Source organism: Micromys minutus (genome assembly GCF_963924665.1).
Source record: "Micromys minutus genome assembly, chromosome: 12".
In the NCBI taxonomy this organism is placed as follows: Eukaryota; Metazoa; Chordata; class Mammalia; order Rodentia; family Muridae; genus Micromys; species Micromys minutus.
Window position 1 is genome coordinate 22,974,425 of NC_137981.1, and position 14,367 is coordinate 22,988,791.

At 41.2% G+C, this 14,367-nt stretch overlaps 1 protein-coding gene across 1 annotated transcript; it reads left to right on the plus strand.

Moving 5' to 3' along the window:
- Window positions 1-261: 261 nt before the first annotated feature.
- GHITM (growth hormone inducible transmembrane protein) lies at window positions 262-13,109 on the plus strand. Its single transcript, XM_080925978.1, has 9 exons — window positions 262-381; window positions 1,872-2,042; window positions 2,390-2,489; window positions 3,786-3,897; window positions 4,523-4,664; window positions 7,533-7,641; window positions 9,143-9,331; window positions 9,665-9,836; window positions 10,939-13,109. Exons 2-9 carry the CDS (start codon window positions 1,911-1,913, stop codon window positions 11,021-11,023), a joined length of 1,041 nt encoding a protein of 346 aa, XP_080782104.1. The 5' UTR covers window positions 262-381; window positions 1,872-1,910; the 3' UTR covers window positions 11,024-13,109.
- The last annotated feature ends 1,258 nt before the right edge of the window (window positions 13,110-14,367 follow it).

A 14,367-nucleotide genomic window follows, 5' to 3' on the forward strand; every position in this document is an offset into this window, starting at 1 on the left:
TCACCTCTCTCTTTTTTTTTTTTTTTTTTTTTTTTTTTTTTTAACACCTACAGGCAGCGAGTGCACACAACACGGCTGCCCAAAGCTACAACGCCAGAGTCGGCTTCGCTACCCAGACCGAGAATGGAGGCTGACTGTGACGTTTTCAGGCCACAAACTTCCATTGGTCCGGTCTCCAATGAAGACCCGCCTTCGCCACTGCGCCCTCCCTTCCGTTAGAAGACTACTCTTGATTGGCTGCTTGTACTATTTACCTTTTGTCCGGATATTGCGTGACGCAGTGAGTCGCGCGGTCGCGGAGGAGCGGACAGAAGGTGGTTGCGCTCTCTCGGTTTGGGTGGCCCGGAAGGGAGTCCCGTGGTAGAGGTGACCGGAGCTGAGGTACTGTCCCGCGAGGCCTGAGAATCCCATTCCCCGTAATGGGTGTCGGCACAGCGGGATCTGGGCTGGCAGCTACGGGTGGGGGCGAGAAGGCCGGGCTCGCCCTCTCTACGTCTCCCTCGGCAGGGAGATGCTGAGTCAGCCGCTCGGGGACCCGGAGGGCGTACCTTGGGGTGGTGCGTGGTCGCGGAGGCTGCGGGCTTGTGGTGAGAGGGGAGGACGGGCGCACCGGTACATTCGAGCTCAAGGAAGCTTTAGGAAGGGTCGACAGTAATTCGTACAGGGGTGGTGCGTGGTCGCGGAGGCTGCGGGCTTGTGGTGAGAGGGGAGGACGGGCGCACCGGTACATTCGAGCTCAAGGAAGCTTTAGGAAGGGTCGACAGTAATTCGTACAGACCTAGCCCAGGGGCCCGTTTCAGAGGTCCAGAACCCGCACATAAATATATGGCAGATAACCCTCTTGGCTGTTCCACGACATAAGGCCACTTAGACTCGGCTCTGTTCGAGTAGTAAGCTGAAGCGACAGGTTGAGATGATGTAATGGCATGAAAGTCCAGAAGGGCTCGCGTCCTCCCTCCCCCCCCCCCCCCCACGGCAAGGTCAGATACCAATAGTGATGTGCACTTCATATTTCCGGAAGTTCTTAACTTTGGAAGGTGCTAGTTAAAACTTAGTTACATTCCTGGAAGTTTAGGGTAAATCTTGGGCGATCTCAAAGTCCCAAGGCACTGTTGTCAAAAAGCTGTTTTTGTCCAGTTTTCCTGTATTTACAAATGGGGAGGAGGCGGAAATACAAATCACTTGCCTAAAATTCACAACTCATTGACCAGAAATGTGTCTTTAGCATTACAGAAAGACGTTCCCTTAACTTTCTGAAGCTGAGACAATTCAATTTTAGAATGTTGGGGGTAGGGGTTACCCTAATACGAATACCGGAAGGGGCCAGGGAAACCTGGCTCGGCAATTGTGTTTCTTTTGATCAAATGGAATGTAGTGGAATAAATTAAATTGAATGTCTGTTGTATCTTAAAGGGAAATAATATTTGACCTGTTTAATGGACAGTTACATGCATGCCTTTTGTTGATTTTTTTTTTTAAGTCTTGTAAAGTGACCTTGAATGGTTTATTTATCTTTCCTCTGGATTTTGTGTGTGTGTGTGATGAAAAGTTACACAAATTCTTTTGCTTTTACTCATTGAATGACGATGTAAATCTTGGGCAAAGCTATGATTGTAAAATCTGTGATTATGTCAACATAATAACATTCATTCTGTATTGCATGTATCTGGTCAAACTTGGGTTTATATCATTGGCTGCCCATTCCAAACTAGATTTCATGAGTTAGAAGGATCAGGGGAGAATACAGCATTAAAAATAATGAGGCCACTGTTCTGATTTTTTTTCTATTGAAACTTAGTTTCTTCTGGTTTTGGGCTACTATGTTCCCTTCTTAATTAACTTAATTTTCCTCCCTCTACCTTTCTAACTAGCATTTCAGATCTGCTTAGTGAACCGGTATATCACCCACCATGTTGGCTGCAAGGCTTGTGTGTCTCCGGACTCTACCTTCCCGGGTTTTCCAGCCCACTTTCATCACCAAGTCCTCTCCACTTGTGAAGAGTTCCATCACAAAGAACCAATGGCTCTTAACACCCAGCAGGGTAAAGAATGCTTTTCCATTATGGGTTTCTACCCCATCCAGGTTTTCTGTTTTAGAATTTCGTGGTGATGGTGGTGGTTGATTAGTGGGCTGTTCTGTGAGCTTTACTGGTTGGGAGTAGCTTACTCTTTAGTTACTTACTGTAACAGTGATTTACTAAAGCAACAGTAAAGTTTCCAGTGAGCTTTATCCTTGCCAGTTTACATCATTCTGGTCCCTCCTTATCACAAATGCATTAAAGAGGGGTCTTGCACCTTTCCTACATCTAATATGCCCATACTACATTAGTGTTAAAAGATGTATGTTTTTGTTGCTACTCTAGATGGTTTGTCTTTTTGTCTGTGTCAGGAATATGCTACCAAGACAAGAATTAGGACTCACCGTGGGAAAACTGGACAAGAACTGAAAGAGGCAGCCTTGGAACCATCCATGGAAAAAATCTTTAAAAGTACGTGGAAGTTCAGTTTTAATGTGAAGCCTGTGCATATGTTTAGTCCGTAAACAGCCTCCCAAAAGATACATTCATATGTATTTTCTGCAAGAAAAGTCATACTTCTATTTTGGGGGATCTGATAACCCCCTCCCCCCCAAAAAAATGGTGCTTTGCATTGGGTTTCATGGTTCCTGGTTATATTAAGATTTACTGGTTTTAGAAAAACCTAATTTATTATCATCTTATTATCTAAAATGGTAGAGGCTATTCAGGAAGTTTATTTTAAGTTATTTGGAATCTTCATTCAAGCACGAGTTAGTGAATGTCATTTTCTACTTACTTGTATTTATGTTTGTATGACTGTCTGTCAGGTGTGTGCCAACACAGAGGCCAGAGGAAGATAGCTGCTTGCCTGGGAGTAGAAGGGTTGCATGCCACCTGAAGTGGGTGCTGGGAGCTGAACTCAAGTCCTCTGAAAGAGTAGCAGAGGGCTCTTAACCACACATTCTCTGCAGCCCCTTGGAAGGCATTATCTTAATGAAGTCATTTGGATTTTAACTTTGAAGATTCTGAAACCAGACTGCCAGATTGCTAATCTTTCCTAAAACAAAAGCACTGCCACTTAATAGTTTTTGGAAATGTCACTGTATTATATGGTTGAGGAAAGCCCTAGTCAGTATCATGCAGGGCATTTCTTTTTGATTAGAGGCTTGACCACAGAGAAGAAATCAGGATGTTCCAGTAACATTTCTAATGAACAAGTTTAAGTTGAAGAGAGTAAGATGTGTTCTTTAGGAGCACTTGGTAAATTTTCAATATTTTAAAGTAAAAATGTCTGTCCCTTTGTTGTCTACATAATCATTAACAGCATTTTTTTTCATTGGTTCTCTAGAGTGACTTAAAGCTTCAGCTGGGTTACTACTGTAGGCACAGTGTGGAATGATTAATGCTATTTCTCTCTCATTTTTCCTTTTCTTTACTGTTTGAGTATTTATTCGTCTGAGAGAGACATGTTCTTGCTCTGTAAATCCAGCTGCCAGTCTGAAAGTCATGATCTTCTGCCTCGGTCTCCCAAGTGCTTCAGTAGTTGTGTGGACCTTTATCAAATTGCTCCTCACTTCTTTGTAGTGATTGCTGTACATTTGCTTCAGGAGTGTCCTAAGGTTGAGAACTGTCTATATTCCCAGTGTGACTACCATGAAGAAATTGTCACCATTTGATCCCGTCCTGAATATTCTGAATCAATGCCCCAGCACTTATATTTAGCTGAGGTGTGCTGATTCTAGCATGTGTTTGTTGCTGTGCTTGCAGTTGATCAGATGGGAAGGTGGTTTGTTGCTGGAGGAGCAGCTGTTGGTCTTGGAGCGCTGTGCTACTATGGCTTGGGAATGTCTAATGAGATTGGAGCTATCGAAAAAGCTGTGTAAGTAAAGTGTTCCCAAACAACCAAAATCCTTCCTTCAAATAAAGGCTCCTGTTTTCTTCTCTAGTCACTTTTGGAATGCCTTGTTTGGTTTTCAAGTCTAAATAAGAATCTTTTATAAAAGTTATATAATCAGAAAGAAGAAAGTGTTTTGGTTTCTTATGTGTATTAGTTTTTTTTAAGATTACTCTTTTATGAGTATTCTATCTGCATATACACCTGTGTGCCAGAGAGGGCATCAGGTCTCATTACATATGGTTGCTGGGAGTTGAACTCAGGACCTCTGCAAGAGCAGCCAATGTTCTCTGGTGCCTAGTTTTTATGTATTTTTATATGTAATATATGGTTTATGTCATTTAATCTCAACAGTTCTAAGATGTGCATACTTCCATCATAGCCAAGCATGATAGTGCATGACTGTAAGCCCAGCACTTGGGAGATAGAGTCCAGGCAGGACTACATAGAGAAGTCTTTATCACCATCATCATCATCTATTAATATTTCCATCGTAAATAAGATTGAGACCGTTAAAGTGATTTATTCCAGAATCTTTTGTATCTAGTGAATGATTTAATCAGAGTTTAGACCCATACTTCTGTGAGCTAACTTGTTACATTTCTTACAGAATTTGGCCTCAGTATGTAAAGGACAGAATTCACTCTACTTACATGTACTTAGCAGGAAGTATTGGATTAACAGCTTTGTCTGCCTTGGCAGTAGCCAGAACACCTGCTCTCATGAACTTCATGATGACAGGCTCTTGGGTGGTAAGTTAACTGTTTGCTATTTTTGTGGGGTAGGTGATGCTGGATGCTTGGCTTCTTTTGCTTTTTTGTATGAAGATCAAAAGATTTTTTTTTAAGTAGGATCATTAATATATTTCAGCAGCACTATATCAATTTCTTGTAACAGTGCAGAAAGCATGGGCTTTGGGGACAGGAATTTCACACTGATCTACAAGGTGAATTTGCATTCACTTTATTTTTCAGCAAATGGGTACAAAATAGAAGTTGTTTTCTATCTGCTTCTAAGGAGGAATAATGCTCCTAAGTTCAGTTTCCAACTCTTAATCCTATTAAAGCACATACTTGAAAATGATGCAGTGTTTTTCATTTAATGACTTCTCCCTTTCTCACAATATATTTAGCAATATATTTTTCTTCCCTGTATCAAGAACTGAACCTGTGTTAGCCCAGCACATTGTAGACCAGCTCTGTGGTCGAGATCAAGAGTGCACTGTAGGGTATGTTCAGTAAGAAATAGAACATTCAAAATGAAGTAGAAAGGCAGCTTGAAAGACTCCGTCTTGGAGCATCAGGCAGTTCTGTGGAGGAGACTTGGTTCTTCAGGGTTGCTGCTGGCTAACATGTTTGATGTCAGAAGAGGACAAGGTCAGTCCAGTCTGACCAAGCAGATGAGCAAAGGAGAAGAGCTCGGAAGACCTAAAGGGAAACATGCTTTACAGTCCATTCAAGTGCAGTGTCCTGTGTTCTAAAGTCTAAAGGGTGAGAGGACATGGTTAGAAAGATTCTCATTTCCAAGCTGAGGCAAAGTACATGAACAGAGACCACTGTAGAGACTAGGGCGGCTAGTATCTAAAGGAAATGTGGTTCTGTTTGAGTGTTAAGAGCTAGTGTGGGAGAGAAGAAACCAAGCAGGTGCACCAGCTGTGCCATGCCTCTGAGTGTCAGAATGACTGATTAGAACACAGCGATGTTGTACAGCGAGACTGAGCAAAGAAAGAGATGGAAGTTAAATAGACGTTTTCCATAGTTGGGAACCAAGAACTATACGTTTGGAACCCATATTTCCTATGCCTTGAACTCCAAGACGAGAATCAATATGGTAGTACCAGCATTTCATAGTCTAAGGACTATGCTCATCGTCCTGATTCCCCAAGCTTAGGGGATTCATGAAGGCAAAGAATAAGTGAAGGTGAGTTCTCACGGAAGGCCAGTTGATTTAAGGAGAATGATTTAAAATGGTGCCCAACATGAAGAGCAGTAGGCTGAGATATTAAAACATACATAAAAACACAATTCCAAAGACTACAAGAAAGCTCTCTGGTGAGACCAAAGCCTCTGCAGTAAAATGCCACTCTGCTACTAAGAATAGTTAAGAAATATGTAAGAAATCGAGGCAGACCTACAGGAAGGAAGGATGGAGTCCTTTGGAGCCGATACAGATAGGCAGAAAGGCAGTTTCTCCTGAATTTAAAAAAAAATTGGGGGGTGAGGGGGACATGGTGGAAGAGAAAGCTTGTAGATATGTGGGATAGCATAGTCAGAGGCAAGAACATCTTGGAGATGTTCATATATTAAGGGTCATTACCTTGAGACATGGGGAAAAAGAGACCTGAGAGAGGAGAACCAGCTTCAACAGCCAAAACTACAAAGAGAGGGTGTGTAAGTAAAATGTCTGGATTCTATAGGAAGAGCAGCCCAGCACCCTGGGCTGGAGGGTTCAGGGACGGGGACAGAGTGTGTCAGCTAGGAGGGCTCAGTAACAGGTGGTGACACTGAGGGATGCAGGAAGAACCTGGTCGTCTGGTCCACTTTGACTGCTGAATAGGTATCTCAGCCATTGTTCCAGTGTGAGACCTAACATCTGTCAAGTGACTTTGGGATAGGACAGATATCTGCCACTGTTGTACAAAGTGTCTACTAGAAAAGCTTCTGAAATAAGTAATTCAGGCAGGCAGTAAGAAAGGTGTATGAATATGTCTGTGTGTATTTATGATATGTACATAGTGCTTTGGCTTGCATGTGGAGGTCAGAGCACAGCTTTATGAAATTGGCTCTCCTTCCTACTTTGTGGATCCTGAGGATGAACACAGGACCTCAGGTTTGCATTTGGAGCCCAGCCAGTAATTTATCTGCTGACCCATCTTACTGCTCTGCCAGATGTTTTTTGTTTGTTAGTTTGGCTTATTTTGTTTTTTGTTTATTTGGTTGGTTGGTTTTTGAGACATAGTCTTCCTATCAACCCTGTCATAGAACTCAGTTTGTAGTAAGGCTGGCGTTGGTTTTCATGAGACAAGTTCCTAGGCATCCAGGCCTAAGCATCCTAGAACAAATAATGTAGACCAGGCAGACCTTGAATTCAGAGATCCCTCTGCTTGTGCCTAAAGTTCACCCCACCATGAATTCTTAAAGCACAGAGGATACAGTTAAGGAAGTGAGAGATTTTGGAGCATTTATTCAGTCCTGCCCATTCAGTATCACTAAGATGTAGAATGTGGAAAGGTAAAAAGCAGAATACTGGAATCTTGAAAGAAAAATATACAAGTGAGATAAACAACTAGGAATTTCCATGAACAAAGGGTGTGGGAAACAGTTTCTAGTCATTGTTTCTCCATTAGAAAACAGTGAGGTAGAATCCAGTATGTTTTTCTGCATCAGGTTGGTTTTTGTCCTCCACAAAACCAGCTGTTTTATTTTCCTGTCATGATGGAAATGTGGCAGTAGAGGGCACTCTTGCTAAAGTAGTTAACGCTGAAGGGAACTAGAATGAGAAACCCAAGTGTGCTGGATAAAGCCACAGGATTCAGTTTAGTATTCTTCAAAGTGGTTAGCTGCACTTGACTGTGTGGGTCTCTCCTTTAAGATCTGTCTCTCTTACTGTGTGTCTTGCAGACAATTGGTGCAACCTTTGCAGCCATGATTGGCGCTGGAATGCTAGTACAGTCAATATCATACGAGCAGAGCCCAGGCCCAAAGCATCTGGCTTGGATGCTACATTCTGGTATGTTCTGTTAAATTCTTATTAAACTGTCTTGTATATTATTCACTTTCCTGTTATTTGTTTGACTTATTTTCTCTTTTTCAGTTTTGAGGCGGGGTCTTGATAGGTGTGCCAGACTGGCCTGCATCTTCGTGCCTTCCTGTGTCAGTCTCCTGACACATCTGACTTTCAAATAGTGGCCTTTTTAAGTGGCTCTTAAATGACTTAGTAAGCCTCATTTTTGGAAAACACCATTTCATACAGTCATTGTTGGTGCATTATTGCCAGGTCTTTGCTTTAAAGGTACTGGTATTGAAGGTTGATATGAAGTTAGCTCTGAGGTCATGCTGTGAGATAAGCTGTGTATAAGGAAAGAGCTGAGATGCTGGCAAGGTAGCTTAGCAGATAAAGTCATTTGCTACCCAGGCCTGGCAACCTCTGTTCAATCCCTGGGGTCCTCACATACAGACAGAAGAGAAGTAGCTCTACAGAGTTGTCCTCTGACTTCCATGGCATGGCATGTATTTCTCCATACACACTATTCACAAATACTTACACAGTAGTAATTTCAAACAAGAGCCAGGTCTGGTATAGCCTGTAATCATAGCCACTCACAAGTCTGAGTCGGGGAAATTTAAAAAAAACAGCCTAAGTAACACTGGACCCTCTCTCAAAGACAGGTGCACAGTATGTAGTTCAATGGTATTGGGCTTGCTGCACACACTCATCACCTGATTTCCAGCATCGTGAAAAATAAAGGAACAACTTCACCTTATTCCTCTATTGAAATAATTTTATAACTTGGGATCTTCCAGTTGGGGAAGTTTTGTTGATGTTTGGTAATTGGAAATAATATGCCACTGTAATATTTTGCTATTTTGTTTTTTCAAGGCAGGGTCTCACTGTGTAGCTCTGGCTGTCTGGAACTCACTATGTAGACCAGACTGGCCTCCAACTGAAAGAGATACACCTGCCTCTGCCTTCCTAGTGCTAAGATTATCCCCACCTACCCTGTAATTCTAAAAGAGTTTTGTAAATCCTGACAACTAAGCTTTCTTCTGAAAGGCTGAAATGAGCTGTGATCCTTATTAGGTGAGGCAAAATCAGCATCTGTCTAAATTTCAGATATCCACCACATACTTCCCTTTTTGTTCTTCCCTTTGAGCAGCAGTAGGTCTGACCGTTAGCTGTCTGCTTTGTATGAGTTCTCTGTCAATAATTGTGAAATCTAGTAGTGGTCTAAGTTCGAAATAGTGGTCTATATAGACTTTTACAAAGGAACTAAAAACGCGGGCTACTGTTTGTGTTTGAATTATGACCCAGTATTGATGTGGTAGAGAATTTGTATAGCTACATATATTAATTGTATGATTTAGATGTTAACATAAAACTACCTAAATGTAAAATTTGTTGTGCTTACATTGTTTAGCATAAGGATCACTTTCACAGTGACATTTTGTTGTTGTTGTTGTTGTTGATGGTCGTTTAGCAGACACTTAATAAGATCTTGCTGTCTCCCCAGGTGTGATGGGTGCAGTTGTGGCTCCTCTGACAATCTTAGGGGGACCTCTTCTCCTGAGAGCCGTGTGGTACACCGCTGGGATTGTGGGTGGCCTCTCTACTGTGGCCATGTGTGCACCTAGTGAGAAGTTTTTGAACATGGGAGCACCCTTGGGAGTAGGCCTTGGTCTTGTCTTTGTGTCTTCACTGGGTAAGCTACAATGCTTTAAAGGGTACAGGTACCCTGAAGCATTAAGATTTAGTTTTTAAAGCTATTTAAAGGATAAGATTATTTGATTGGGGTTTGATTATTTGAATATATCATAAAATCGTGATGTATACTTAACTATTCTTTTTATTAAATTACTCGGAAGTGATCAAGCTGACTTAGAAATTGCTCTAATGTTGGCAAGTAACCCATTGGAGAAATGATAATCCATAAAAGTGTATAAGTACCTGCTCAAATGTCAAATACAAAGGTTGCAGGAGATCCCTTTTTTATAACCTTTTTTTTTTTTTTTTTTTTTTTTTTTTTTTGTCTCAGGGTCCATGTTTCTTCCCCCCACCTCTGTGGCTGGTGCCAGTCTGTACTCAGTGGCCATGTATGGTGGGTTAGTTCTTTTCAGCATGTTCCTTCTGTACGACACTCAGAAAGTAGTCAAACGTGCAGAAATAACACCCATGTATGGAGTTCAGAAGTATGATCCCATCAATTCGTAAGTAATCCTTCCTGTTACTACTGTGTTCCGTGGTGTTCTGTTCTGTGTACACACGTGTCACATGTGCCACCATAGCACAGCATCTTAAGACAGGTGGCTTAGAATTCATTCTTCTGTTCCTGAGGCCAGAGTGTTAAATCAAGGTGTTAGGCAGGGTGGGGAACTTTGAAGGCTCTGAGAAAGAATCCTTCTGTCTCTCAGCTGCTTATTACTGCTGGTGTCCCTTGGCTAGTAGATAGCCACCTCAGTCTTTACCTGCTGTTCTCCCTGTGTTGTGTGTCTGTCCTGTATTTGTACTAAGGCCAGCAGGCATATTCTGTTCCAGTATGACTTCATTCCAAATGGCATCGTAAATATATCTTTGAAGACCATAAGGTCAAACCTTGCTGCTTCTGTTAGAGTGCATAGTGGAAAACTGATCACATTGCAACTGAGTATGGCATTTAGGTGTCAGTTACAAGTACTGCCTGCTGGAGTGCATGTAATTAACTGGAATGTTCAGTGAGGGAAACAGCCCTGAAGGCACTTCTCCTTGTGCTTGTTTTAGATGCACTCAACTCATGTTGACATTCAATAATATAAACTAGTGTTCTTTCCCTTTTCTTGGATTCTGCCTAGAGTTTGAGAGTGTCTCTCACATTTTTAGTAATGTTTTTCTTTACCTAAAAATAATGTAATAGCTTTTTAAATGTTGATATAACATGTGTAGTTTTGTAGCAGCTTTCTTAAAGGGGATGAAGTAGTTATATTTATTCTATTTGAAAATGCCAGACACTGTCTTGCAAGTTTTTTAAAGGTGTGTTTCTTTGATCTGTTTTGGCTATTTCATTGTCTGACACCCAGGTTTGATACTCCTAAAAGGATGTCAGAGAACAGATAATACTTCAAAAATTGTGTTTATATCTAAGAGGTGATTTGTTCTATAAAAAGGGAAAGTGAACATTATCTAGTTTAGGACTTTTAAGTAGCATTAAACATTGTATTTTTAATTTCCATTTAATAACTAACACTAGGAAAAACACTTGTGCTAAGTGTCTTGTACTAAGAACTAGGTTGTCATTATTATTAGAATCACATCTGTCTGTAATATTTTTTCTAGGATGTTGTCCATCTACATGGATACATTAAATATATTTATGCGAGTGGCAACTATGCTAGCAACTGGAAGCAACAGAAAGAAATGAAGTGACCGCCATGGCGTCTCTGCTCCCTGATGTCTTACGTGTTCAGTGGGAGCAGATCGTCATTACAGTTTGCACCATCAGAATTCCTTGAGGTTTAGAAGAACCTGTCACTATGTTTAAATGTTCAGTACTGTGACCCTTCAGGCCTGCCTTTTCTTTTAGAGAATAAATGCAATAGGTGTCTTCCAAATAAGCACATACACTTTCATCCGTCACGCTTTCCTACTTTGAAAATGCTTTGATGAATGTGTGAACAAAGAAATATTAGAAAATTTCAATATTGTTTTATTTATTAGATAAGTAAAAGTTAGCGACTTTGTGTGTCTTCATATTGTGGGAGTCTGAAGAATATTAAAATGATGTTGTGAATGACCAGTTTTGGTATAGAGGTCAGAGAGATTGAAAAAACCACCTGCAGTCATTTTGAATGTGTAGGACAGCACTGATTGGTGAACCAGTGAAAGACATCAGAGATGTGGAAACGGGACCACCTTATGTGGTGGTAACAAACCGGTGTTTCTTCTGTGCTGTTAATGGTTGTTAATTGACTACTCACTGTCAGGACAGTCCAGAGTGTTAACCATACAGAGAATCCCTGCTAGAATGCTGTGTATATGAGCTTTACTATGAAGTCTTTTAGAACAAGCTGGGTGCATGTGCCTTTAACCGCAGCATTTGGGAGGCTGAGGCAAGCAGATCTCTCAGTTCAAGGCCAGCCTGGTCTACAAAGTGAGTTCCAGGCCAGCCAAAGGCCTGTCTCTGAAACAAACAACAAAAACCTACCAGCTATGCTCAGTCTAACATACTCCAATGCTCAAGATTCATTTATTTTCAAATGTATGGTATATTTGTAGTTGGATAGGGTTTTTTGGGTTTGGTTTATTTGAGGGGGATTGTGGGGGACATTTTCTTAGTGTCTAATTGAAAGCATGCTTGCTTTTCTCAACACGGCTTTGACAGCTGTTAGAAAAGCCTCTTTATGGCTTATGCTAAGATTAGGGTTGGTTTTTCTTCTAGAACTGTTGGCTTCCTATGTCCCTGTCAGGTTAAGCATGAACAAACAAAACAAACTTAGTTGACCTTGGGAATAGTTGAATGAGAAGTGTACTGAGGAGGTGCTTCATTAGACTCCCCTATCATTTTCTCTCTTGTCCAGGCCATTTATAAGGTTTTGATACAGATCACTTTGCAGTGAGGGGTTCTTCATTGAAGTCTGTATGCACATTTACAAAATAGCTATTTTTAAGAAGTATTTATTATAGTAGTCCATAAATAACTCTTTATCACTTTAAAGTATATCAAATGCTTATTTCTGAAATAAAATTTTCAGCCAGATGGTTATTGCTGTACTTTTTTCTGCCTGATATGTCCAGTCTGTGTTACCAGAGTCTTGAATAAAATAGCAGTTTGGGCTTTTACTGTGCAGTACATTACTATAATCTGGTAAGACAGGAGACCTGTGGTTTGATGGCCTGCTTCCATTTGGATTTTGACTGATTTCTTAGATGATCCTAGACAAATGACCTAACCTCCCCATGCACAATTTTCTCAACTGTAGGTGGAGTCAACATTCACCTGTGGAGTTAATGCGGTTATGATTGGGCATTGTGTGAATTTTAGCTGTTGCTGTTGTTTATTTTCCCCCTGAAGTAAAAAAAATCTAGATGCCCAGTTTCTGTCTTTCTTCTAGTCTCCTTAAAGTTTCACTGTCATGTTAAGTTGAAATCTTAAAGGACCTATTGTTTTCAGTAGCAGATTAAATCCCAAAGTTTGATCTTTCATTTCATATAGTTATAAAACAAGTATGATTTCAACAGTAGTGTCGGTAGAAATTAATAAGATCAAGGATTCTTTTACATGTGTGGGTACACACATGCCATGGCACCCTGTGGGCATGTGATAATCTGAGAGAAAACTTGAAGGGCCCATAATAGGTCTCAAGGTTTTAGCTCAGGTTGTTGAGCTCAGTAACAAACACCTTTTACCCACTGGGCCATTCTGTCCACTGTGGGCTGTTGATGTATTTTAATGGCAGTGTTTTATGGTGTTGAATGGCATTGCTGGAACAATAAAAACTGTAAAATGAGTTCTATAAAATGTGCTTGCTTGGGTAGTAGTTCTGACATGAAAATGCGAAACCCTGGGTGAGTGGAAGACTTTATTTCCCTCACAAAATAGAGTTGACATGCAAAATGATAAAGTTTTAGGCAAAACTGGAAATATTTTATCACTTGAAATCTTATCACAGGCTCTTATGGTTATGTTGAAGGGTTTTGTTTTTTTTAATTCATTTTGGGAGGTCCTAGAGGCATGCAAATGTCAAAGTAGTATATTCATTCAGTTTGTTCAGTAGGTGGCAAACTTCTGTGCTTGGGGATTCTTTTGTTTGTTTAGTCTTGGAAAGTTTTATACATTTGTCATCATTAGCCATTCATTCTTCCCTCTGGGGCCCCACTCTTGTGTGTCCTCCAACTTGGTCCCAGAGTTGAGTTGATGCAGCACATATGTATCTGGTTATGTGGCCACCCACAGAGGCATGAGTGACAGAACAACCATGTCCCTGGTGGAGAGTGAACTCTTAGCTGCCATCGGCTACCAACAACTTCTAGGATGGTGGGACCTCAGAGATCCTTCCATTTATACTGGAACGTTGGCTGGATTTTGTGCATATAATCGCATGCTGTGAGTTGATGTGTACACTAGCAATGTTCACAAGTCAGATGGTTTCATAGCACTCTGTCCGCCATTTCTTCACACAGCCTGTGAAGTCCCCTGAGCCTTGGATGGCTGGAGGTTGCTATCGAAAACCCATGCACAGCTAAGCACACAGTGACACTCAGTACTTCAGCCATTCAGAATCCACATTGACCAGTAACCATTGCAAAAAGAAGCTTATCTGAACAAAGTTGAAAGCAGCAGTAGTCTGTGAATTACATATTTACAAGTTAGCTTGACATTTTTAGAAAAACAGCAAAGTTTATCCCCTATGGTCTGTGATCTTCCAAGTTAAAAGCATCTACCTAGGTCCACAAGTCAGTGTTGTTGCATTCAGGGTCCAGCATCAGAGAGCAGCAGCCTGCATACCACTTTCTAGCACTGTGTAAGTTAGCCGACATGTATATTCTGGCCTTCTCAAGGTTGGTTTGTGTGTGTGTGTGTGTGTGTGTGTGTGTGTGTGTGTGTGTGTCCTGAGCAATGGGGTTTCGCAATCTAGTTTTGGTAGGCAACCAGGAGCAATGGCAACAGCTTATTTGGGGTGCCTCCCAGGCATACCAGAACAACAGCTCAAGGACCATGTGCTTGTTGTTGGGAGCAGCATTATCTACTCATTCTGTTCAGACTCC

Excerpts from the sequence above, each read along its gene's own strand:
- GHITM (XM_080925978.1), top strand. The coding sequence starts at position 1,911 with ATGTTGGCTGCAAGGCTTGTGTGTCTCCGGACTCTACCTTCCCGGGTT. Across the intron at positions 2,490-3,785 it reads CATGGAAAAAATCTTTAAAA|TTGATCAGATGGGAAGGTGG; the intron begins GTACGTGGAAGT and ends CTGTGCTTGCAG. Across the intron at positions 4,665-7,532 it reads TGATGACAGGCTCTTGGGTG|ACAATTGGTGCAACCTTTGC; the intron begins GTAAGTTAACTG and ends TGTGTCTTGCAG.